Raw genomic sequence first — 25364 nt, 5'->3', positions numbered from 1 at the left:
GTGATTCAGTTCCTGTTGTAGTTGTTTGCTTAGTTTGTCTTAATTTTCATTTTTTTTATGTTCAGTTGTTAATAGCTGTGAGTTTGTTGTCATTACTGTTCATATTTTTGATCTTCTTTTTCTTAGATAAGTCCCTTTAATATTTCATATAATACGGGCTTGGTGATGATGAACTCCTTTAACTTGACCTTATCTGGGAAGCACTTTATCTGCCCTTCCATTCTAAATGATAGCTTTGCTGGATAGAGTCATCTTGGATATAGGTCCTTGCCTTTCTTGACTTTGAATACTTCTTTCCAGCCCCTTCTTGCCTGTAAAGTTTCTTTTGAGAAATCAGTTGACAGTCTAATGGGAACTCCTTTGTAGGTAACTGTCTCCTTTTCTCTTGCTGCTTCTAAGATTCTCTCCTTATCTTTCATATTCAAATCTTAAAAGAGCAGGAAGTCGAGCTTGGGGCCAAAGCCAAGGAGTTCACCAGGGTATATATCAAAAACTTGGAGAAAGAGGTGGCTGATGAGAGTCTGAAAGAGCTTTTCATCCAGTCTGGTAAGACCCTGAGTGCCCAGGTCGTGACAGTTCCCAGTGGGAAATCCAAAGACTTTGGCTTTGTGAGTTACTAAAAGCATGAGGATTCTAATAAGGCTGTGGAAAAGATGATTAGAAAAGAAATCAGTGGGAAAGTCATTTTTGTAGGCCATGCACAGAATAACGGCAGGCTGAGTTAAAATGGAAATTTGAACAGCTGAAACGAGAGAATCTGTTGGTATCAGGGAGTGAATCTCTACATTAAGAACTTGGATACCACCATTGATAATGAGAATTTAAGGAAAGAGTTTTCTCTTTTCGGATCCATCACCAGTGCTAAGGTAATGTTGGAGGATGGGAAGAACAAAGAGTTGGCTTTGTCTGTTTCTCATCTCCTAAAGAGGCAACCAAAGCAGTCAGTGAGATGAATGGATGCATTGTGGGCTCCAAGCCACTGTATATCCCCCTGTCCCCTTGGAAGGAAGAGGTTCTGCTTACCTGATCAACTAGTATATGCAGTGGGTGGCTGGAATGAGAGCACTCCCTGCTGGTGCCATCTTAAATTAGTTCTAACCTGCAGCTGGTGTCTGCTTTGTGCCAGCAGTCCCACAGGCTCAGGGAAGACCTCCGTATTATACACCTAACAAGTTAGCACAGATGAGGCCTAATCCAAGCTGGCTGTAAGGTTGGAGACTTCAAAGCTTCCAGTGAATGCCAAGTGCTATATGCCAGCCTGAGCCTTGTCCAACCCTTTGCCATCTGGATCCAACTGGTAATGCGCTGGCCTCTGTGGCCTCCCTACTACTGCTCAGAGAGTTGGTGTTCCCACAGCTGTGCAGAATTTAGCACCTTTGTGTTGCTGTTGCACTAAAAGTATGTTTCCAGTGTCTGCAGCCCTCACCCTGCCTGTCACGCAGCCTCTGTAGGCACCCCAGCCTTCGACCATGTGCAGGGGCAAATGCTGGGAGAACTTTTGTTCCTGTTCATCCAAACCGTGCACTTGAAGCTGGCCAGAAAGATTATGGGAATGCTGTTGGAGATTGACAGCACTGAGCTGCTGTACATGCTAGAGTCCCCTGTCTCTGCGGTCCAAGGTGGATAACGCTATGGCGGGCACATCATGCCAAGAAAGAAGCTGCCCAGAAGGTGGGGCGCTGTTGCTGCTGCTACTTCTTCAACAAGGGAAAATGGACGCAAATGCCAAATAATCCCTTATGGAATTCAGCTCAAGGTCTGAAGGCTTCCTAGCTTGCCCTATGGGCCCCAACACCAAAAACCACAAATTGCAAATTTAATAGGTCATTTTGTATCAAAAGGTCAATTATGAAGCACCTAAAATTTTTCAATTAACAGACTATATTCTCTGGGTTCTGTTATGGCCCAGAGTCTCTTTCTTTTTCTATTGTGAATTTTAATTCTCTACCCCCCAGAAAAAGGTTTTATTGATGTATCCAAGTCTTAAATTTCTCAATAAAGAAAAAAATCTTCATTAAAAAAAAGAGATACAGTTGTCCTCATAAGATAACAAGTCTTGTACTTCATTCAGAAGTTCTCTCTCTCTCTTCTTCAGATCTAATTTATTGGTGTTTATTTGTGATGAGCAGTTTTTCCTGGGGGGATTGGATTTAAATAAACAATGGTGATGAATTCCTTTAGAATTGTGCAGAGGAACTCCAGAAATGCAATTTTTTTTTTAAAGATTTTATTTGTTTGTTTTTAGAAGGGGGGAAGACAGGGAGAAAGAGAGGGAGAGAAATATCAATGTAGAAGAGAAACATGATCGGCCGCCTCTCACACGCCCCCAGCCAGGACCTGGTCCACAACCCAGGCATGTGCTGTGACCAGGAATTGAACTGGCAACCTTTTGGTTCGGTTTGCCAGACAATTCCCAACCCACTGAGCCACCCTAGTCAGGGCCAGATATGTCATTCTTTATCATCCTTTTCTTCCTAGTCCCAGTTCTTTTTCATCAAGAAACCAGAATAGTGGGCTCAATTTCCTCAGACTAGTGATTTTTTGACATCCTTTTTTAGTAATTTCTCATCCTGTCAGCTGAAGTCATTACACAGTTTTAGTCTTATTTTGGGACTATGTTAGATAATTAATGTTAAATTTTCATTATCTGAAAAATAGACCAGAAAGGAAAAATTGAGAAATTATTTATTTCATTGTGACCCCAGTGACTGACACTCTGCCTTTGGGAACCTAGAGATCAGATAGAATTTCTGTCAGCCAAGTAACAAATGTGTATCGAATGCCAGTGTGTGTGCCCAGTATTGTGGTAGCCCAATCTGTGATTGCTGCCTTCTGGGAACTTTCTTACATGTAACTTAAGAAGAAGAAAACTTTTGCCCAGAGCTGGGGTTCTTGTGATCAACCAAGAATTCATTTCATTAGGACACTAATATTTTCAGGAAGAATTTCAAGATAGATATAACTTGGAGCCAAATTTATGTCAAGAAAATTATTTGTGCCATTACCAGCTCTGTGACTTCATGGTTGCACCAAATAAGAATTAACTGAGAACATAGATTTGAAATTCTTCCTCACTTTCAGATTGAATAAGGTGTCCCTTGGCAGGCATTTTTAGAATGGTAGAGCTGCTAAAAGGCTTGCTGTGAGTCAGATTCTAATTCAGAAGCTGATCCTGAATATCAACTTCAGACTTTGAATTTTTCATTGTGAGTTAATTATTCTTCTGTTCTGAAAACCTGGGTTTAAGCTGTCATTCACGGATTAAATAAATTCATTGTATATATCACAAGAACACAACTTTTGGTATCAGAGACAACTTAAATGATCCCTGTATTTGGAAGTATATATTTTCCACAGATGTATAAACTGTTGTGAGTTGGTTATTATGTTACTGGAATTGTCAAAGGGCTTCGCAAATGTTTGGCTGTAATTTTTTTGAGAAAGGTCCGAAAAAAATGTGTTTTTCTCTTTTCACCATAGTTCAAATTCAAAGCATACTAATGGCAGAGGACAGGATTAATGATTGGCTTCCCCTAAATCTTTGTATGAGTTAACTGATAGAATAGGAATTGGAATTAACAATTGCATAATCTTACCCAGTAAGTTGCTTTCCTCATTATGCCAAAATAATAGATAACTATGAAAAAATTTGAATTTTGTCATAAATGGAAACCGTAGCTTTAAGCCAGTGCACAGATGCAAGACACTTCTGTTGTATCTGATCTATTTTGGTGGCAGTTACGTAAGCCCTATGGACTTAATCTTAAATTCTAAAGCGATGGTGATTAGTCATCTTTGGAAAAAAAGAATCTGCTGTTTGTTTTTTTCTGTTTGTGTTTTCCTGGTATTTTTAGAGAGGATTAGAATTATATTAAATAAACTACTGGTGAAACAGGGAATAGGTTGAGGAGGTAACTTACACTTACAGGAATTGTTTTGTTTTTAATTGGGGTGCTACCACCTCCAAGGGTGCAGGGTAAGAACAACAAAAAGAACTATAAAAACTTAGGCATTTTTAATGGCCCAAAAATGAACTAATAAAAGGCACTTTAAACCAGGGAAGTGAACTTTCTTATACACTGTGTCTTTGTTTTGAGGGCAGGGACAATTTTAGAGACTGGGTGAATAAATTACTCCGTAAGGCATAGGTACTGAAATCATTTGTTCCGTGTCATGCCTTGTAGAAAGAAGTGTTAATGTATTTCCTTCTCTTTCTTTTCAAACTTTACCAACTTGTCCTTAGGCCACATTTACCCCACATTATTTTATGTTTTAAAATGTGTATTTGGTAGTTTTTCGATAAAGTTTAAAAATTAAAATTCTCGTGGGGGGGAAATGCAGACAACTGTACTTGAACAACAATAAAATAATTTTTTAAAATTAAAATTCTAGCTAAGGTTTTTTAGTAAATTAATTAGATAAAATATCCTAAAATATCTCAGTGTGAGTTGTATCCTATATTTTTATTTTAAAAATCTGTCATGAATCACATAAATTGACTTGTGTATGTGCTTCTGAATTCTTTTATGTTCATGGCACAGCTCGCCGCCCATATTCGTAATGTTGTGAGAGTTCTCACCAGGCGGTGACTCAGAGTAGACATACGCGTGTGCACAGTACTTTTTACAACCTAAGAGTGTGTAGTAAATGTCTTCGAATGTCGCATTTTGTGGACTTTAGTAGTATATATTACAGAGATCGTCTCACATAAATGCTCGAAACTTTTCTTTTTGCATGCGGGGGTGAATATGAGGAACATAATGGACATAAACAAGAGTTAAGTTCCTACAGCACCTTATCAGCCTTACCACGAAATGACATGGAATGAAACAGTGTTATTTAAGGACCTGCTGTATGGTCTTTTTGATGAAATTTCCTACAAAACATTTTATAAATTTTAGCTGCTTCAGACTGAGTAATAATGCCACTCTTAATAACATGGGCACGAAAACTGACTTTACCCAGGCGACTGGGTAATGGAAAACAGGCCTTTCACCCCTGTACAGCTGTGTGCCTGCCGTGGCCGGGAGCCAAATGCATAGACCTGCCCAAGATTGTTTCCCTTGAGGCTGAAGGGGAATCTGGCCAAGCATTTGATAGAATGCTTGACTCTGTTTCTTTCCCTCATAAATTAGGTAAAAATTCTTCCCACCAGCATCAAACTGGATAGATTTTTATGTTGACTCCTAGGGAGAAAAAAGTGAATGCTAGGAGGTAACTTTTGCCTCCCTGCTGATAGGAGGCTTGCATGAGGGTGATTTCATCCCAGAGAAGTTCATTCCTTCACATTGGGGAAGTGAGGCAGAGTCTTTGCAAGGCCATAAGTGGATTTTAAAACACTTGTCATTACCAAACAGTTCTACGTTTCTTGAATATTGGTCAGTCCCAAATGGGAAAATGATGGAAAGGTTAACTGATCTCTACATGTGAAAAGAAATAATCCCTAAATATTTCTTTTGATGATGGTCTGCCTCCTACCATTTATAGGCACCTCTATTTCTAATTCATAATAGTAAAACAGGGAGGAAAATGGGGAAAGAATTCACAGTATTTCTTATAGTGCAGAAAATTGTATATTTTTGTAAGTTACATTTTTTTGTAAACTTTTAAGATTTGTAAAGCCATTATCCATTGTGTGTCCTTTAGCCATATGTAATGGTGAAGTTTTTATTCAATAACTAGATTACAGTAGTCCCTCATTATCCATGCCTTTGCTTTCCAAGGTTTCAGTTACCTGTGAACAGCTGCGTGCTGAAATTAAATAGAAAATTCTAGAAATAAACAACGTATACGTTTTAAGTTGCACGCCATTCTGAGTAGTGTGAGGAAATCTCTTGCTGTCCCACATTGTCCTCCCAGATGTGAACTCATTCCCTCGTTCAGCACAGCCACACTGCGTATGCTACTTCCCTCTGGTCATCGCGGTCATCTGACCGACCGTCACGCTGTTGCCGTGGTGGTTGTGTTCCAGTAACCCTTACTGTACTTAGTGATGGCCCTGAAGGGTAAGAGTGGTGATGCTGGCACTTCACATATGCCAAAGAGAAGCCATAAAGTGCTTCCTTAAAGTAAAAAGTTGAGTATAGTACAGTGAGACATTTTGAGAGAGAGAGACCACATTCACATAACTTTAATTACAGTATATTGTTATCATTGTTTTATGTTAAGGTATTATTGCTAATCTCTTAACTGTGCCCAATTTATAAACCTTATGTGTGTGTGTGTGTGTGTGTGTAAGGAAAAAGCAGTGTGTATAGGGTTTGGTACTACTCATGGTTTCAGGCATCCACTGGGGGGTCTTGGAACATACCCCCCACGGATAAGGGTGGATTACTACACTATATTTTTATTTGGCATTTCCTCCTTTGAGCTCAGAAAATGATAAATTATATTAATTTTGAGTATTTCCATTGGGACAGTTTAACTAGGTTTTAGAGTTTTCTTAAAAGTAAGATGTAGTTTGACTTCTCAGAGTAAATTGGGGGTATAACATCTTTGTGGATATGGATCATCTTTCATGAGTCAGGAGTTTCTCAGTCTGTTTTCTTTCTTTCTTTCTTTTTTTGTTCAGTCATTAAGTCCGAGCCAGATTGCTATGTGTTCTCATATTTTCAGAACAGGGATATAACCTCCCCGGAGCAGAATGATACAGTACTTGGCAGAGCTGAAAGTCTTAGCAGTATTCATATGTTTGAGTAAGTCTGCTCTCTGAACAAGAGCAGAACTATTTGCTAATTCCCACTATCGTACCCCCCATCCTTTTACTTTTTGAGAATTAAAGGGTATTGAGGGTATTTTCATTTTACTTTTTAAATTTTATTTATTTTTAGAGAAAGATAGGAAGAGAGAGACGGAAATACCGATTTATTATTCCACTTATACACTCATTACTTGATTCTTGTATGTACCCTGATTAGGGATCAAACCTGCAACCTTGGTATATTTGGGATGATGCCCTAACCAACTGAGCTACCTGGCCAGGGCAGAGGTTATTTTCATCTTAATGGTACAAGACAGGTAAGCATTGACCTCAACATAGCTCCGTCCCTGCCCTGCATTTATGTGAGACCCAGGAATAAATGGGCCCTAATTTGTGGAAGTCTTGCCTATGATTTTTTACCACTTTAAAACTCATCATATTCTTATAGAAGTAACAGTCCGTTATTCTTGGCATTAAATTTCTGGGCTGCTGAACTATGCCTGAAGTGGTGTCCTGGAAGGAATGTAACAATGACAGGAAGCCCCTCCACATCTACTACTGTTTGTACAGCCAGATGGGCCCTGGTGCTGGACTGTCAGAGAAATTGCCCATGAGGCCCTGCCATTGGTTCTGTGCTATTGATGCTGACAAACACACCCACAAGTTTTGTAACACAACGGACCAGGAGACTTATCTTTGGAGCCCTGAAGGCACTGAACGACAGCAGAGGAAGAAGTGTGCAAAGTGTGGACTGCCTCTGTTCTACCAGTCCCAGCAGAAGAATGCTCTTGCGACCTTCATTATGAATGGAGCAATGGTCAGGTTTGGTCAGGGTTTTGAGAAAATGAATGTATAATATATGCTCAGAAACAAGAGCCTCCTGGCCCTGGCTGAGTAGCTCACTTGGTTAGAGCATCATCTCAATACACCAAGGTTGTGGGTTCGATATCTGGTCAGGGCACATATAAGAATCAACCAATGAATACATAAATAAATGGAACATCAAATGGATGTTTCTTTTCCCTCGCTCGCTCGCTCGCTCTCTCTTTATCTCTCTCTGAAATCAATAAATAAAATTTTAAAAAAGGAAACAAGAACCTCCTAAGAAGGTAATGATGACTAAAAAGACCAAAGACATGGACAAGTCAGCTCTGTCACCGTGTCTATTATTGATGAAGAAGAGAAGAAGACACTGAGAAATTGCTGACTTGTGTGCACAGAATGCCAGAGTGATTGAATAACAGCTGGAGCTCAAGGGCTTGAACAAAATGAGTCTGCAAGAGCTGGCTGAACTGGAAACCAAGAAAGCGAAGATGAAGGGGAACTTGACTGACAGCCCCTTCAGATGATCAGGACCTTTCTGTGAACCCAGACCAGAGGCAAACATTTAGATTAAGAGGAAAAAACCTTTTTCTTGCCTGCATGGGCTGGCTTCTATCTTTATGCCCCAGCAGAAGGCTTTACATTGCTTCCTGTTAATTCTTCTATATTCAGTGAGATATTTGAGTCCATCTGACCTGCTTTCCAGAGATGGATTTTTAGTAACTGTTCTGTTTTTAGGTTTTCTATATTATTTTTTATCCATTTAGTGTAAACTTCTTCAGCCTTTAGAAACTCTATGAATAGATCAGTACTGGAGTGTCTCTAGTTTCTGAAGTGGCTGTCCTTATTCCTCCTTCAAAGTTAATAATATAAAGAAGACATAACTATACAGTATTTCTCAGCTGTTACCCTACCACCCACTGGGGAAGTCCATAGGTAAATAACAGTAAATTCAGCTACCACTCTCTGCACTGTGTTTAGTTATAACATTAAGTTGGATGGTGGGAAATAATTATTTGACCAGTTTTAAGATTTTATTTAAACTTTGTAGTTATCCCATCATGTATTAGGAAATGCCAGATATGTACTCATAAACCTACAAATAGTCACCATGGGGTTTCTCACCGTCTCACTCAAGCCTCTGCCCTCTGCCCAGAATGTGCCTTTCCCACTCACAGCCTCCCTCTTTTCTTCCTCAGCAGACACACAGCGTGACAGCATCAAATTACAACTTCCTTTTAAGGCTCAACTCAAATATACCCTCCTCCATTAGGCTTTCTGGTTTCCTTTCTATCATCCTACTGATGGAAAGGATGGTGAGGATGGAGTTACTTTTTCATCCTTTAAAATATCAGGCCCTCCCCCTCTCCCCACGAGCTCCACATTTAGCTTTGTATGACCGTTAGGTTCAGACTTGTGTTTTATCTCCTTACCACACTAATTTATACTTGAGAGCTAGTACCTGTAATCTCTGCCGAGTACCTTTTTTAAATCTCCTGCTGGGCTTGTATAGTAAATCCTGTTTGAAGAGGTGGCTGATGTTAAAGAATCATACAAAAGAACAGCTCCACAGAGACCCAGAACGTTGTTGGAGGTCATGAAGCCTGTGTTGATCACTGTCCTTTTGGAAAAGCAGTACTTAGCAGCAATCCCTGGGTACAAATAAGGAAAATTAATTCTGAGCCCAGAATAAGGCACTAAAAAGAACTTAATTATGAATCTGAGAGTTAAGATTCAGTTTATACTTGCTCAGGGAAAGTTTATCAAGACTAAAAGACTGGGTTTATCTAATATTACTAACTATATTATATTGAGTTTGTTTTTTGGGTGTGCAGGAGGTGGGTGGTTTGGGCCAAGTTAATAATAAATAGATTGCTTATGTAGTTTACTGGATTCTTAATGAATAAACTCCCAGAAGAACTTACTGACTGCTGCAGCAGAATGCCTCTAATCAGAGGGAGGCATCCAGTTGTTGCCCAGCCTTCAAATTTTTGCAAGGCCATGAAAGCAGTAATACTACTGACTTTTTTTGGTTTGTTTTCTCCCAGGTGATTAATAAACAGAGTCTGTTGTCACTTAATTTAGTACCAGGTGTGATCTGGTGGATAGTTCAACTTTAGTTGATGTAACTGTAGAATATTCCGTATTTTAGACATAGTCCAACTCTCAAGCATTTTTGTTTCAGAAACTGGGACAACTTCCAAGTTAGTTTTGTGAATCCTTTAATATCTTCTTCCAGACTCATTAACTCAGCCTGTACACCTTGGGGAAATCATAGTTCCAGACTTGTACTTTCTCTAAAAACCATCCTCTTAAATGAGTGTGTGATGGTTGAACATTCAGACTCAAGCTTTTTAGTTCTTTATTCTGAAACCTGTTTGCAGTGACTTTGACCAGCAGAGAATGATTACGTTGAAGAAGGGAACCAAAATCATAATATGCAAATTACCAGCATTAAAAAGATGTATAATTCAATAAATATTTCGATTTTATAGACTCAGAAAGCTAGAAAGAATCTTATCCATTTTAGATAAATGTTCTTAATCTTTTTCTATTTTTTTAAGTTTTATGTATTTATTTCTAGAGAGAGGGTAAGGGAGGGAGAAAGAGAGGGAGAGAAACATCAATGTGTGGTTGCCTCTCACACTCCCCCTACTGGGGACCTGGCCAGCAACCCAGGCATGTGCCCTGACTGGAAATCGAGCCAGTGACCTTTTGGTTCACAGACCGGCACTCAATCCACTGAGCCACACCAGCGAGGGCAAGTCTTTTCTTGTTCTATGGGTCTTTCTGAGATTACGACAGCTGTGGATTCTCTTGTCAGAAAAATGTACTCAACATACAAAAGTTTATATTTAGATTTCAGACATTCTCACTCCTTAAGTATGTTCATGGATCCTAGGTGGAAGAAATCCCTTTTCTAGTCCAAAACTCGTCCTCAGGGGTCTGAAGAAGTGATCCACCCAAAATCACACTGCTTCTCTAGATGACTACTTCTGTTTTTCCACCATTCTGTTTCTTTCCTTAAAACTAATTCTTAAAGGAAGAGCTAGGGGTTTTAAGCCTTAAAATCAACTCTTCCAGCTTTGGCCACCCAACTAGGAGATTATTAAAGTACAGTAATACCCAAAACATTTAAATCATTGACTTAGAAAAGCCAAACCAAGCAAATTTTTTTAAATAACTTGCTGTGATTATTCAAGGGCTAATCCAAGATCCCTAGTTACTCTAATTTTTCCATCAGTTTCTTACCTGGGCTGCCTACATCCAAATTCATCATATATCTGCCAAACAAATCACTCTAGAGCAGCGATTTTCAACCTTTTCCATCTCATGGCCCACGTAAACTAACTGCTAAAATTCTGCGGCACTCCAAAAAATATGTTTTATTGATACATGTTTTGAAAAAAAATAGGTGTAATTTTGATTCATTCACACCAGGTGGCTATTGTTGTATTGCCTGTTGTCATTTTGATATTTGACAGTCTAAGAGAAGTCTTAGACTTTTCTCTGTGCTGAACCTGATCTGTAGAGCCTTTTGGAAGAGGTATCAAGCTGCCAACATCACAATAAGCCTGTGTTGCCACTTACTATCATTTAAATCCAATTTTGTTGTCTCTTAGGACTGTACCTTTCATCACATTACTCAGTTTCTCTGTATTTCAATGTCTTCATCTGTAAAATTGAACACATTACAGCTCATCATGTTGTAAGAAACAAAATGGAACACCTAGCTCAGTTAAGAGTCAGCTTTCACTGTTTCCTGCTAACACACATCACATTCTTAATTGGAGTTAGGCAGGTGCCTCCAAAGACCCAGTGCTTATCTCCTTGGCAGTGTTATTGTTGTGTCATTTCTTCAGCATCAACTAAGTTTCTTCTCTGTTCAGTCACTGCTGTGTTGGGTTGGGGGGTATATGTCATGTTCTCTTTCTTTTTCCTCGATTTATCATAGTTTCTTTATTGATACTAACATATGTAACTTCAGCAGTCTCTTTGACAAAATTTGATCATTAAATTAACAGAAAATTATTTATGACACTTTTTATAAACTTTCATCCTCCAAGTTTTTCATTGTTAAAAAGACAACCATTTTATTTCCAATGAGGAAATATTTGATGTAAGGGACACTTCTTTTCAAAGTCCAGGTTTCAGTCTCCAGAGTGATAGAGACCAGTTAAAATGTGACAAAGCTGAGCTTCTAATTTGATGCTTCCACGGGCCAGGAGCTGTCACTTTGCCTCTGGTTTGAAGGGGTGGAGGTAGAACTTCTAAACTGGTTAGAAGTTTCAGCTCTTAATCCTCTACGTTGATTATGTTCTTATCATTTGAAAAAATTGTTAAGCATATCCCTAGTAGATATGTAGTTATTCATAATATATTAACTATTCTAACATAAATGTTACAAAAATTAAACTATAACTTAAAGGTGAGTTTTTATTTTTGTTTAAAAAAAGGGTATTTCCTTTCTGAGCCATGGGGGATCCTCTACCTTATATCCTCTTTGGAAATTATTCTTCTAATTCTTTAGATCCCGCCCCAGGGCATGCTCTTGCTTAAAGGCTTGATTGCTCAATTTTATCTCTAGAACTGCATTGTAAACTACCCAAGGTCAGAGGTGTCTTATCTTTCTTCTGTACCCCACAACGATGCTGAGCACACTTTTGTGTACATTGTAAGTATTCAACACTGCATGTATTTGTTGGTTCATTTCTTGGGATCATTTCAGAGTATTATTTCACTGATCGCTAACAAAAGGGAAAAAAACATTCTTAGCCCTATTCTACCTTAGCAACTGGGTTTTATTCCTCATAGTATTATTCTTGTAACAGTAAAGATAATCAAGTCTGCCTCCACTTACAATTTTATGGGAATAGATAGGCTGCGTGTGACGAAGTGATTTGATTGGACGTCACAGGGCAGGCGCAGTCTGACAGCTGCACCTGTGTCGGCACCCACACCTGGTTTTGTTTCTTGAGGTTTCTGTCTTTCAGTGTCTTAAAAGTGGATGAGTGCTAAACTGTAACATTTTCTCTACAGTTAATGTGTGCTGGTATTACTGATGTTCCCACTGTTAGCCTACGCTACTTCATGTTTTGTACTTTGCAGGTCTCTGTTCTGTTTTTCAGAGCCAGTGATTTTCACCCATTGTGCTGCAGCAAACCAGTGTGCCGCAAGAATTTTAAAAATAGCCCTGACTGGTACGGCTCAGTGGGTTGGGCATTGTCCTGCAAACCAAACCGTGCGGGTTCCATTCCCGGTCAGACCACGTGCCTGGGTTGTGGGCTAGGTCCTCCGTTGGGGGTGTGCGAGAGGCAGCTGATGGATGTTTCTCTCCATCTCTTTCTCCCTCCCTTTATCTCTCTCTAAAAATAAATACAATCTTTTTTTAAAAAGATCTTAAATGCTCCGATACCAAATTCTTTAAAAAAATTTTAAAAACATGCAATAATACTTGGACACATCCTCAGGAGTGTGAGAATACACGTCAAACCACCCAAGCATGTTTAAAGTCTGTGCTCATATAACGTCTGCTAAAGTCACATTAGCTAATGCAAGTCCATGGCCTCGCCTGACATCAGGGGAGCGTCAGTGGAGCAAGGTGGGTGTGTGCCCAGTCCAGGCAGTGGGCTGTGCAGAGTTACAGGACAGAGGGCCTGGCTCTCAAATTCTATTAAAGAGTGAAAAACTGAGGGAAATCATTCAATCTACCACTCTTGGGAAGCAAGCATTAAAACAGCCAAAAATTTGCTGGGATAGGTCCCTTTGAACTGTAAACATGACAACACTTTTTCCCCATGGGTAACTTACATCTTATTAGACTGTGTTCTTTTGAAAATTCTCCAGTGCTCTGAATTTCTTTCAAGAATTCACCTTTAATCTAAAGTTATTGTTTAGCAGAAATGAGTACGAGTAGAAACAATCATGATGTTAATTTCCTTCCATGCTTTGTTTGAGAAAGAACTAGAATTGCTGACTGATTGAAAAAATTTAAGGGAGGGATTAAAGGGGTATAAAGTAGAAAACTCCCGGAACAAGAAGCATTCTTGATGTTAGACTGTTAAGAGAGATAAATCAAGCATTTGGAGGTGAAGTGTAGGGAACATAATATGGAGGGTGATTTCTGAGATGCAGAAAGGCACCTCAGAAAAGACATTAAAATATCTTTTGTCACTTAGACAAGTAGGGAGAAAGTTCAGAAGTGCTATGTTATGATCTTATAATAACCCAGCAATCTATTAAAGTCCGTTTTAATAAAATACTTGATCAATAAGTACAAAAATGAGTTTTTACATTAGTATTGATGCCTACTAAATCCTGCAGTGAAATCAAGTTTCCTGGAAACTTTTTCTTCTTGAAATGATGTTAGGTGTGGCTGCTCAGTTTGTTAATATTTACCAGTTTATTTCTTTAAAATTTTTTCCAAAGAATTTATTTGAGAGAGACATCGATTTTATTGTTCCACTTAGTTATGCATTCATTGGTTGATTCTTGAATGTGCCCTGACCAGGGATCGAACTTGCAACCTTGGTGTATCCAGACGATACTCTAACTACCTGAGCTACCTGGCCAGGGCTTGCTATTTTCTTTATTGTCTTTTACTTATCCTTAAATAGAAAGAATCTTTTTATTTTGAAAATGACACTTTTTGCAACCTACTTTGGTAATACTTCATAGAAGGCACACAGAATTCACTTTGAACAGGTTGGAATGCTATGGGAACTCAGAGGAAATGATGCTTTATTATGATGTGTATTATTACAATTCTATCTCCTTTAATCTTATGAACAAGGAAACTAAAGGAAATGTGTATTGCAAAGCTGTGCGATATTGGGCATAACCTGGTCTACCTTTTTTGTCATGGAATTCAACGTTTATCTTATCTCTGGTACAGGTACCTTGCTTTACAAAACAAATGTGTTCATGGGAGAGTATATGTATATAAAATTTCTGCTTTTTAAAATTTTACATTTTTAATTACAGACTTGAAAGATTATAATCCCAGAAGTTAACATAGTACATAGAAGTTCTGTGTACACATTACCTACCTTCCCAAAATGGTGACGGGAGACTAGTTTTTAAATTATTGATGGGCCTTTTTGCCCTTTTTAATAATCTTTTTTTTTTTTTTTAGATTTCTAACTTTCTTTAAAGAAAGGACCCCCTTGCTGTACCTGACCCTCCTTGTCTTTCAGAGTTATGAAGTGTCACTAAGGGTCCCTATGTCAGTATTGTGTTAGCTCTAGTACATGAATGCCTCTTCATTCCCCTTGTCCAGGTTGTGCTGCGGATTGGTAAAGGGTTGCGTCTCGTCTGCCTTCCTGTTCTGTCTCCCAGCGATCTGAAAGATACATAAGCCCCATTTTACTCCTTGTATTGAAGAAACATATTTAGTTGAATATTCAGATTTCTTGTTTTGAGTTTATTTTGGTGGTGTTTGAAAACTTGAGATTTGAGATTTTTTTAAGCATCCTCTCTTACTTTTTTTTCTTTCCTTTTAGCCTGAAAATGAAATTTCTTCAGATTGTAATCATGTAAGTATGACTTTTTCATAATTCACCATATGTGCTTTATACATATGATGACAAGTTTCGGGATGCTTTTCCCGTTGTTCTGGGAAGCATTTATTTTGTAAAATTCTCTTAATCTTAAAAAGAGAATGATAAACCCTGTTCAAGGGCCATGGTAAATTTGCACATACCCCTCCACTGTAGAAACCAGCAGGTTCTGCCAAATAATATTGCTGTACTTAAGCTTAAATTTTCCTGCAGCTACCACATAAAATCATTGTTTCTGTGCCTATCAAGTTTACAATTTAGATTTAGATTTACAAGTTGTTTTATTCAGTCGTCATAAAGTCATTTAGTAGTTGCAAAAGTGACTAATAGGTTCCTCAAAGCCTAAAATATTTACTTTCTGGCCCTCTGCAGAAAAAGTTTGCTGAATTCTGCTCTGGCCTAAGACTAGGAATATAAATAAGAAAAAAGTTATTTATAAAGCAGTCATCTTAAAATGCATATGTGCTTTGGTCCAGCATTTCTTACTTAGAGTTTATGTGTAGTTATACTTCAAAGAATGGATTAAAATGTATCTATAAAAGGATGTTTGCTATGGCATTATTTATAAAGCAAAAAAAAATTAGGAAAAAACTTCAAAATTCATCAGCTGACTCAATTGGACAGAGGGGAAGCTCAAAAAGGAGCTGCTGATCTGTGCCTTACAACCCCAAGGGCTGGAGAATAGGAAGGCTATGAAAGGAAAACAGGGACAATAGTATACAGAAAAGGGGACAATTGATGTCCTAGCAAAGAGAAGATAGGACACAGACACAAAGGGAAGAACATGCGAAGATACAGAGAAGACGCCCACCTACAAGGGAAGGAGAGGCCTCAGGAAAAAAATCAGTGCTGTCAACACCTTGGTCTCAGACTGATGGCCTCCAAAATTATGAGCAAGTAAATTTCTGTGTTTAAGAAATTTGTGATATTTTGTTATGACAGCCCTAACAATGTAACATGTGGGTTGGCATTATCATTTTTCCCGTAATGGAACAAATTTTAAAAATTGAATAACTTCCCACATAGTAGGGAGTTCAGGGATGAATTAATGTCATTAAATAAGAAATAAGATAGTTATGAATGATTTTTTGGCCAATGAAATTGAAAATGTTGATGCAGTGGACAAATTCCTAGAAAAACAAACTTACCAAAACTAACATAAAACGTTGAAAATCTGAATAACCCAATGTTTATTTTTAAAATTGAATCTGTAAATAAAAAAATGCCCAATAAAGAAACCTCCAGGGCCAGATGGATTTATTGGTTAATTTCTACAAAAATTTATGGAAGAATAACAGCAGTCTTTCAGAGAATAAAAATGGGGAAACATTCTCCTGTTCATTATGGGGCTCATGTAACCTCCCCATCTCCTTACAAGGACATAACAAGAGAGGAAACATCAGCCAGCGTCACTCATGAACCATAGATGAAAAAATGCAAGCAAATTAGTAGCAGATTGAATCCTGTAAAATATAAGAAGGGAAATACAGCAAGACGGAGTTGGTTTCACTCCAGAATTAAGGTTAAATTTAATATTTGAAAAATTAATCTTATTGAAGAAGAAAAATCACGTTATCTCAATAGACACATTAAAAAACATTTGATTAAATTCAGTACTAGTTTTTCTGAGTTTTTATTATGGGAAGTTTCTGACATGCATAACTAGACTAACCCCAAAAAGCTGAGCTTTTGGGTTAGACTTTTTGGTTTAAGCAGAATTTAGCTTCTACTGCCTATTAATATTTTCTCTGAAAACTTCATCAGGGATTTTGAGTTTAATTTTTTTCTTGACTTTAAAAAAATTACCCTTAAATAAAAAAAAGAAAAAAGGATGTCTGAATGGTAGTGTTTATTTTGTCGGTACCTTTTTTCCTTTTGCCTATAAATGCAATGATATTTTGTTTTCCTTTTCTGTTCATTAACTGAAATGTGAATATGCTTTGTCTGACTCTGCAATGAACTATCATCATTTATTTGTGTCATAATTTATTAGAGATCACTTATATTTATCATTATTGGTGGTGTCATCCTATTCTAACTGAAGTTAGTTTGTTTGTTTCTTATACCTAGTTGTTGTGGAATTATAAGCTGAACCTAACTAAAGATTCGAAATTTGAATCTGTGGCCAGAGAGGTTTGCAAATCTACCTTGTCAGAGGTAAGTTGTAAAAGACTTTTGTGGGTATTTAATGAAATTGAAGAGAACATTACATCTCTTTACCCGACCGGTTATTAAGGGAGATGGAATGACTCATTCACTTACTTTACTTTTCTTGGAATTCACATCTGTATGGGTTGAGAGACGGCCCAGCTCAGTGTAATTAGACTTCTCTTTGTTAACGTTCACCTACGCTCACAGTGGGAGGCTGCTGATGCAGACAAGTTGGTAATCAGGCTCTGCTGGCGCCCCGAGAGCACAACTGCTGCTGTCATCGGCACTCCCGTGGCACATTTTACAGTCTGCATCTGTCTGAGGCATGCAAACATGGTTTCCCCGGGGGGCTTTTAACTGTTTCTAAATATTTGGACTGTGCAGTTGGATCATTTGAACCACAGGGGAATATGCTTCAGGTAGGAGTTAGTATTCAAAAGGAATATAAAAAGATTGGATACATTGTTATAAGTGGATGTTGAGTATAAAGACAAATAATTAGTGAAAATGTGTGGCATTGTAGGGATACTAATTGGGGAAATTTTTCAATCATTTCTCTTGACTTAGTGTAGAATAACAAATGTTAGTGAAAATTGTGGTATTGAAATTTTTATTGTATTTTACTTTTTTTTTTTTTTGTAATCAGGGATAGAAATTCCAGGAAGACAGATTTCTGTATATTGAAGTATAAGAATCACAAAGCACACAGTTGCTATTTTTCCACCTCAAAGTTAATAATCGTAGATCTTGGAACATGTAGATCTGTCCTCAAACTACCCTATTTGATGACTTAAGTTGGGATCATTTTCTCCTGAGCTCTTAAGGAAGGTTCTACTCCAGCCAGATAGGCCCTCAGCTTGCGATCCTCACTTAAGTCATTACGGGATCCTGTAGAACTTGTTTCTTCCTCAAGCCTTCTAATCTTGGATCAGATATGTATTATTCTTTTTTTTTAATCCTCACCTGAGGAGAGTTTATTGATTTTTATAGAGAAAGTGGGAGGAAGAGAGAGAAAGAAACATCGATCTATTCCCTCCTGTACACACCCCGACCAGAGATTGAACCCTCAACCTAGGTGCGTGCCCTGACTGGGAATAGAAGCCGCGAGTGACTCTCCAAGCGACCGAGCCACCCAGCCAGGGCTGTTTTATTCTTTTATAGCAATGACTCTTCTTCACGTTACCCTCAGGCTTCAGAATAGAATAGTGCATCTTCACAACATTGATCTTTAGCTTCTAGTTTCAGTGTTCTCCTCAAAGTCCCTTGGCTAGCCATATGACTGGCTAGGCATACCAGTTTCATTGCCACGTGGGAATTTAGCTCAGAGGGTATGCAGATTTATCAGAATAATTTCACTTTTTTTTCTTATTTTATTTATATATATTTTATACATACATATAAAACATATTTTGGACACCATGTATATGGTATCGAAGGTTTTAAAGGAGTGAAGATAGATACATTCAGAATGATATACACAAACACACACTGACTTCCTTATAATGCATATGTAATGATGGCCTCCTCGTAACATTCTGGAGTGTTGTGATTCTGTAAAAGATTCAAGTAGTAAGGGTACTTCTCCCTTCCTACAAGGATATTATACAGAAGTCAGGAAAATTCCGTATCAGGAAAAATATAGTTGTCAACTAAATATTTTATTCTACATCTCCCTCCTGTCTTCTTTCCTAATTTTGGAATCCTACTTCCAAGGAGAAAAACAGCAATGCACAAATACCTGTGAACTGCAAACCAAACTTTTTACGTACTCCCCACGACTGAACCAAATACTGCCAGCTTTTCTCCCCTCTCCATGTCGAGAGTAGAGTGGATCTGCCCCTGCCACTTCAGAGTTTCCTCCCATTCATAAATATGTTGATGATTTAGTGCTGTTTTTTGCTATTAATCTTAGAAATTTTCCTTCTGTCATAGTAAACTGCTGTCCAATAGAACGGAATAGTTGAAGCGTAAACTTCTAATTCAAACACTACACATCCTATTATAGTTGGTGGTGAACTGAAATACAAATAGATACTACATTCCTGTGCTTCCATAAAATCTCAAGTGATTAGAAGTGAATATACATTTAATTTCTTATTGGCGCTCCAATTCAACTTGTAGTCTTGTGTTTTCTTCAGATTTTTAAACTGCCAATTCCCCAGTATTAGAATCTATCTGAAAATTTCTACTTCATTAAATTTTCAAACCCAGATGTCTGCCAAATGCTGAAATTTTCAAAGAGTTATTTCTCCTTTTACTTTTTGAACTGAATTCTGTTTTGCTCAAAAAAATGCCTTCTCTTGGGAATAATATTCATGGCCGACTTTGTAGTCATCACAGAAAAAGAGATCAAGGCTAGGCTGAAAGAATTGTATTCATCTTGACTGTTTAAGATCCATGCCTCTTGAAGCCGGTGTGAGACTATTTACTTAAATTCCAAAGTTTGCTTCTGTAAAAGTAAATGCAGTTTTCTGTCTTGAACTGAGTGTGACTTGGCCTGGAATTCGACATGAAGAGACCCAGTGGCCTAGAGGATGGTGTGTGGTACGTCCGTCGCCCAGCACCTCTTGGGAAAGAGGTTGTATTTGTTTTCCCTATATACACATTTACATTAAGTGATGTGATAGTGGAGAATGGTCTCCATTGGTTTAAAAAAAAAAAAACAAAACAGTAAAACCAAAAAATTCCCTTCTCATTTATATTCAGAATAAATATTTACATTTGGTTCCTTTCCCTTCTCAAAATTGCTCTTTTTGTTTGTTTTTAATACCTCTAAATGCAACAATAGGCTTTTTCCAAACAACCTTCTTTGCTTTGTAATCCAAGCTTGTAACCCTGTAAGTAGATTTGAATTTCAGTGTTTTTGGTTAGTTTGCTTCATTAGCACTTGTGGTTTGATGCGCACCTTGCAGGACCACTAGCCCTGTGAAATCACTGTGTGCTGGGTCCACGAGATCTTATGTCGAAACCACACAAACTGGATTTGCAGTGGCCTTCCCCTTCGCAGACTTCTTGCCAGACTGCGCTGAACATCACTTTAAACACGGTTCTGTTCCAGACCACAGTGGTGAGGCTGAGATTTTCCTAGCTCAGAAACACATGTCCATATTTATAGTTAATTCAGAACACATTAATGTCATGTCAAGAGGTAATATTAGGCCTTTCCTCCCTCCTCCCTCCCCTTGGCCTTTAGTTTACTTAACAACAATAGTAGGCTGTACAGGTGGGCTTGCAACCTGACTTCAGTTCTGCACCTGTTTTCCAGACCTGTTCTCTAGATTAATCTCTTCGCTGTCCATTGCATTCTTTGCGTGCATAAAGGAATTTCTCAGTAGAACCATTTAGAATGTTAAAAGCTCTTTTTAGTTATATCTCAATAAAGCTGAACATTTTACCAGCTCTTTTTACTCCATTTGGACATGAGTTCTATCTAGCATTTGTGTATATATATATATGTATTTTCTTGCAAAACACATTAATCAGGTATTTCCTAGAGAGCACAACAAGCTGAGTAGGCGGGATATGAACATGAAAATATCAGACGTTCTTTTGTAAACATTGTTTGATGTGAGCCTTGACTGGTGTGGCTTGATTGAGCATCATCCTGCAAAGTGGAAGGTCACTGGTTCGATTCCCAGTCAGGGCACATGCCTGGATTGTGGGTTTGGTCCCCAGTTGAGGGGTGTACTAGAGGCAACTGATTAATGGGTGTTTCTCTCTCACATCAATGTTTCTTCCAGTGTTTTCCTCCCGCTCTTCCCCTCTCTCTAAAAATAAAATCTTTTGTAAAAGTTGTTTGATGTGAGAATAGAATACTTTTGTAAGACAGCCACTTTTTTTTGAGCAGATTAAAGAATGTGCTGATGAACCAGTAGGAAAAGGTTACTTGGTTTCCTGCTTGGTGGATCACCGAGGCAACATCACTGAGTACCAGTGTCACCAATACATCACCAAGATGACAGCCATCATTTTCAGTGATTACCGTCTCATCTGTGGCTTCATGGATGACTGCAAAAATGATATCAACCTTCTGAAATGTGGCAGCATTCGGCTTGGGGAAAAGGTAGGTACTACACTGGCTTTACCAAAGGGGTCTTATGAACTTGATAAATGAAAAGAATTGTATAACTGACAGGGAAAAAATTTAGGGCTGCAGGTAGCCTTAAAGTTGAAGTCCCAGACAGCCCCAAGATCTAAGGCTAGTTGAATGCATTTCATCTGTTTGTGACAAAATATTCCAAAGGTATGGAGAAGTAGAGCAACTAATACCTGCTAGAGTAGTAGTATCTTCAAAACACTAAACCACTTGCTGGTTACCTGTAACATTCTCTGGCAAAACATTTTGTAGTCTTACGGGAATAGTAGTTGGGTTAAGAGACTCTTGAGTTCTCAAAACTTTGTCTGCATGTGCCTCACTGTTGCCATAAAAAAAAAGAAAATCACTCAGCACATCAGTACAAAAGAAGATACTTAAATATTAGAAAATTTTAAGGTATGTGGAAGTACTTCTGGTTTGTCAGAAGAAATGTGATCTATTACCTTCATCTAAGAACTAGTTTTAGTAAAGACAGGAAAGAAAATAACTACCTACCTACTTGTTTCTTCTTCCTTTATTATATTTGATCTTATTTTTTTCCTTAAAGTTTGTTGTCTAGAAGGCCATAATGGAGGTTTAACCAGGTTTATTCTGAATTTGTTTTCTCAGAAAAAATGAAAGAAACTCCTGAGAAGTAATAGGTGCCAGTGGGAGAAATAGTCCGGGGCATACGTATGGTATTAGCTCTTAGTTGCCGCTGTCCATTAGTCTGTTGTTTAGGGTATATGAAGAAAAATAAAATCCATTTGTCTCTTTGCTCCTATGTATTCTTTGCACCGTGCTTTGCAGTTTTCCGTCATGGAGGAAAGGGGGCGGGAGACTGCGTGCCGGAACTGCACACCGCACACACCAGTTCCAGTGAAGGTTTCAGTGCTGGTTATTGTCTGGCTGTCACCAAGTACCCTTTCCTTCACACCAGCACGGGGCTCTGGCTCTTTCACTGGGCACCTCTGAGTCTATCTTGAGAGCACTATGAACTTGGCATACAGCTTTCAGGCAGCTAAATAAAGACCAGTTTTAATAAAGAAGGCAGATTTTTTAAAATTGTTATTCAATTACAGTTGTCTATATTTTCTCCACATCCCTCCACCCCACCCCAGCCGAACCCACCTCCCTCCCCCTCCTCCACCCTCCCCCTTGATTTTGTCCATGTGTCCTTTATAGTAGTTCCTGTAATCCCCTCTCCCCACTGTCCCCTCCCCACTCCCCTCTGGCTATTGTTAGATGGTTCTTAACTTCAATGTCTCTGGTTATATTTTGTTTGGTTTTTTTTTCCCCCTTCCCAGCAGATTCTAGAAATGGCACAAAAACACTTAAGTCACCCTGATAATTCAGGAAGCTTCTCTGGTTTATTTAGAGTATTGGAGATTATATTCAATTCCAACCCTCACTCTTCACATGCGTATTCCAGACATACTTTTCAAAAATCAGTGATGATGCTTTTTCATAGTTGTAGTAAGTGGTCCATGCTGTAGAGTGGATCATTTCAGTTCACCTCTCTTTGCAGTAGTCCTTCCCTACTGACTGCCAACATGATCTCTAGTTAGCTTCCCACTAGCGTCTGAATTGTCAGTATAAAACCAGCTTTCAGTAGCAAGCAAGAGGTAAGTCTGCAGTGACCGAAATGATTCCAGAAAATAGAGCCAGAGCCCAAAGACATGCCAGTGAGGGTTTTCCGCTTTGTTAAAATAACAAAAGATGTTTCTGTGGACCTTCAACATGCGTATTTTGCTCATTTTTATCTTTTACTATACCTACCAGTTAGGTGAATTTCTATTTATACCAGGCACCCCAACTTTGGCATCAAAGGCTTTCTTGTATTTTGAGCACAGTAACGTGCCTCCTGCCTGCACTTCTGAAAGCATGTTCTTTCCTATATAATCCACTCTGGTGCTGCAGCTGGTTTTAAAAATGGGGAAGCATGTCCTCAGCCCTTCTTTGCTTTTTCTAACTATAGTTTACTTCTGTGCAGCTAGTTATTTAGATATGAAAGTTATCCTGGAAAATGAGTCAGCTCCTGACCAGAGAAGAGAACAGGCTCATCAATTTCAAATTTGTTGCCGCTGAAGCTTGCACACTCCTCTTTGGCTTTGAATGGACCTGCTTCAAAGTTCAGAGGAGAAAGGGTCACGGTTAAAACCTGTTTGTACCCTCCTCTGTATGAGCATATGAATGTCATGATTTCAAAACCATGATGATTTTTTTCAAAATGTTACTGTATATAAAATGTAAAACAAAGACTATATATTAATAAGATCTTTAGAATTTTCTAAATAAATATTGTTAAAATGAAAGTGCAGATCTCCAAAAGAAAAAGTGTAAATGATTTACATCATCTGAAGAGAAAATAGAATGTGGCATCCAATATAGGAACTTAATATGGACATGTGCCATATTATTACTACTTTTATACTTTTCACTCAGTAATTACATCATTTTATCATTGCCTGCTTTTAACCAACTACTTTAAATACTTCAGATATTCTTTTTCTCTTTATATAGTGATATAGATCACAGAAGACATCAAAAACATTGAAATAGAGAATTTATAGCAGAGATGAAAACTGAGTTTTGCCTGCCTTTCTTGCCTGCCTTTTTGAGATTGGTTTCGTGTTTTCCCTCTCTATTCTTAAAGGAGGGGCAGGTGGGGGGCGGCAGGGACATAGTACATGGGAGAGAAAAATAACATTACTTATCAAACTGCTAAAAATTGATCAGGACACTAGGAGTAATTTTAAGACAGACATTTGTCTCGCCATAATAGAATTTTAAAAACTCATGGTAAGTCCATTTACAGGATCATTTGTTATTTATATGTCAAGCCTCTGTAGTAATAACTTAATGTTTTTTAACCTAAGTCATTTTGTTTTCTTGTAGATAATGCGCTGGTATGTAGTTCCACTTCCCTTGCTTTCATATATGTTCAGTAATTAGCCATACAGTTTTCTTTGTCAGATATTTGCATACATTATGTAACTCAAATGGGCTGAAATAAAAAGCTCAGAGACCCTGGGGAACTGAGAATTCCTGAAACATCTTTATTTGAAAAAATATCTGTCTGAAGTTACAATGAATGAAAACATCTAAGGGAGGCCCTGCTATGGCCCAGTGCCAATATGTGGTACTACAGTTGGTATAATTAAAGTTAAATCTCAGAACCTGAGGTGGTCTCAAACCATGATGATGCCTTCTTAGATCAATAAGAAGCAAATGGAACTATTAGAAGATATAATAGGCCTAGTTAATCTTACTAATGGTACATTTAAAATAGCTATAAACCCTAAGTATATAGGGAAATATTTCAATTCATTACATGGAAATCATTTTTTACCCTGTGATGCCAGGACCAAATACCGAATCGAAATCAAGCTTGATTATCATGCTATTATTTTCAACCTCTTTTGTATGATTAAGACCTAATCGCTAGCAACCATCTAAGTAAGTTATTATGGGCTACTAAGATTTCATATAGGACATATTTTTATAACATAAAATCCTGTTTATAATAATCTCTTGTATACTGTGAATAATACGTGACTGGGATATTTCTGTTCAAATCTGTGTTATCATACGTTTGTTTTTCTCGTGCAAAGTGGAAATAAGCAGGCCTTCCCTAAGTGGGTCATGGACAGACTTGAATATCACTCATAACTTAGGAAGAAAAAAATAAGCTTTACTCTGGATTTCTGGGGGTTTTGTGTCCACTTTTCTCTATGTCATCTTTTTGTCACTTGTCCCTGAGAGTTTATCTGTTTAGAATTACTCTCCAAAAAAACTTTTTGGTCATCTCGGATTTCCAGGCATTAAATAGAACTAACTATTCAGCTAGTAAGAAAGGTTAAGACATGAGAATCTGCTGGTATACTGTGCTTCCTAATCTTTTGGGGGTCAGCAAACCTTTTGAAATTTAATGAAAACTATGAAATTTCCTTGGAAAAAATACATAAAACCCGCCTACAAATTTTAGGAGGTTCCTAGAGCCCCAAAGTCTTACCAAGGCAGGTTACATTCTGCAACTGAGACGAATTGATAAATT

The 25364-nt window shown here is 38.0% G+C and overlaps 1 protein-coding gene and 1 pseudogene across 1 annotated transcript in view; both read left to right on the top strand.

Annotated features, from left to right (window-relative positions):
• The window catches only part of LOC112300686 (polyadenylate-binding protein 4-like), a 49436-nt pseudogene extending 34418 nt beyond the window's left edge, over positions 1–15018 (top strand).
• The window catches only part of GLG1 (golgi glycoprotein 1), a 106473-nt gene that overhangs the window by 37235 nt on the left and 43874 nt on the right, over positions 1–25364 (top strand). The window contains exons 2-4 of the mRNA XM_024556084.4: positions 15025–15057; positions 17152–17238; positions 21080–21295. Coding sequence (XP_024411852.2) covers positions 15025–15057; positions 17152–17238; positions 21080–21295 — 336 coding nt within the window. The remainder of the gene's footprint in view (positions 1–15024; positions 15058–17151; positions 17239–21079; positions 21296–25364) is intronic.

This window comes from Desmodus rotundus, chromosome 12 (assembly GCF_022682495.2).
Source record: "Desmodus rotundus isolate HL8 chromosome 12, HLdesRot8A.1, whole genome shotgun sequence".
NCBI classification, from domain to species: Eukaryota; Metazoa; Chordata; class Mammalia; order Chiroptera; family Phyllostomidae; genus Desmodus; species Desmodus rotundus.
Note: the sequence above shows the minus strand (reverse complement) of the source record. Positions and strands in the feature narration are given on the sequence as shown.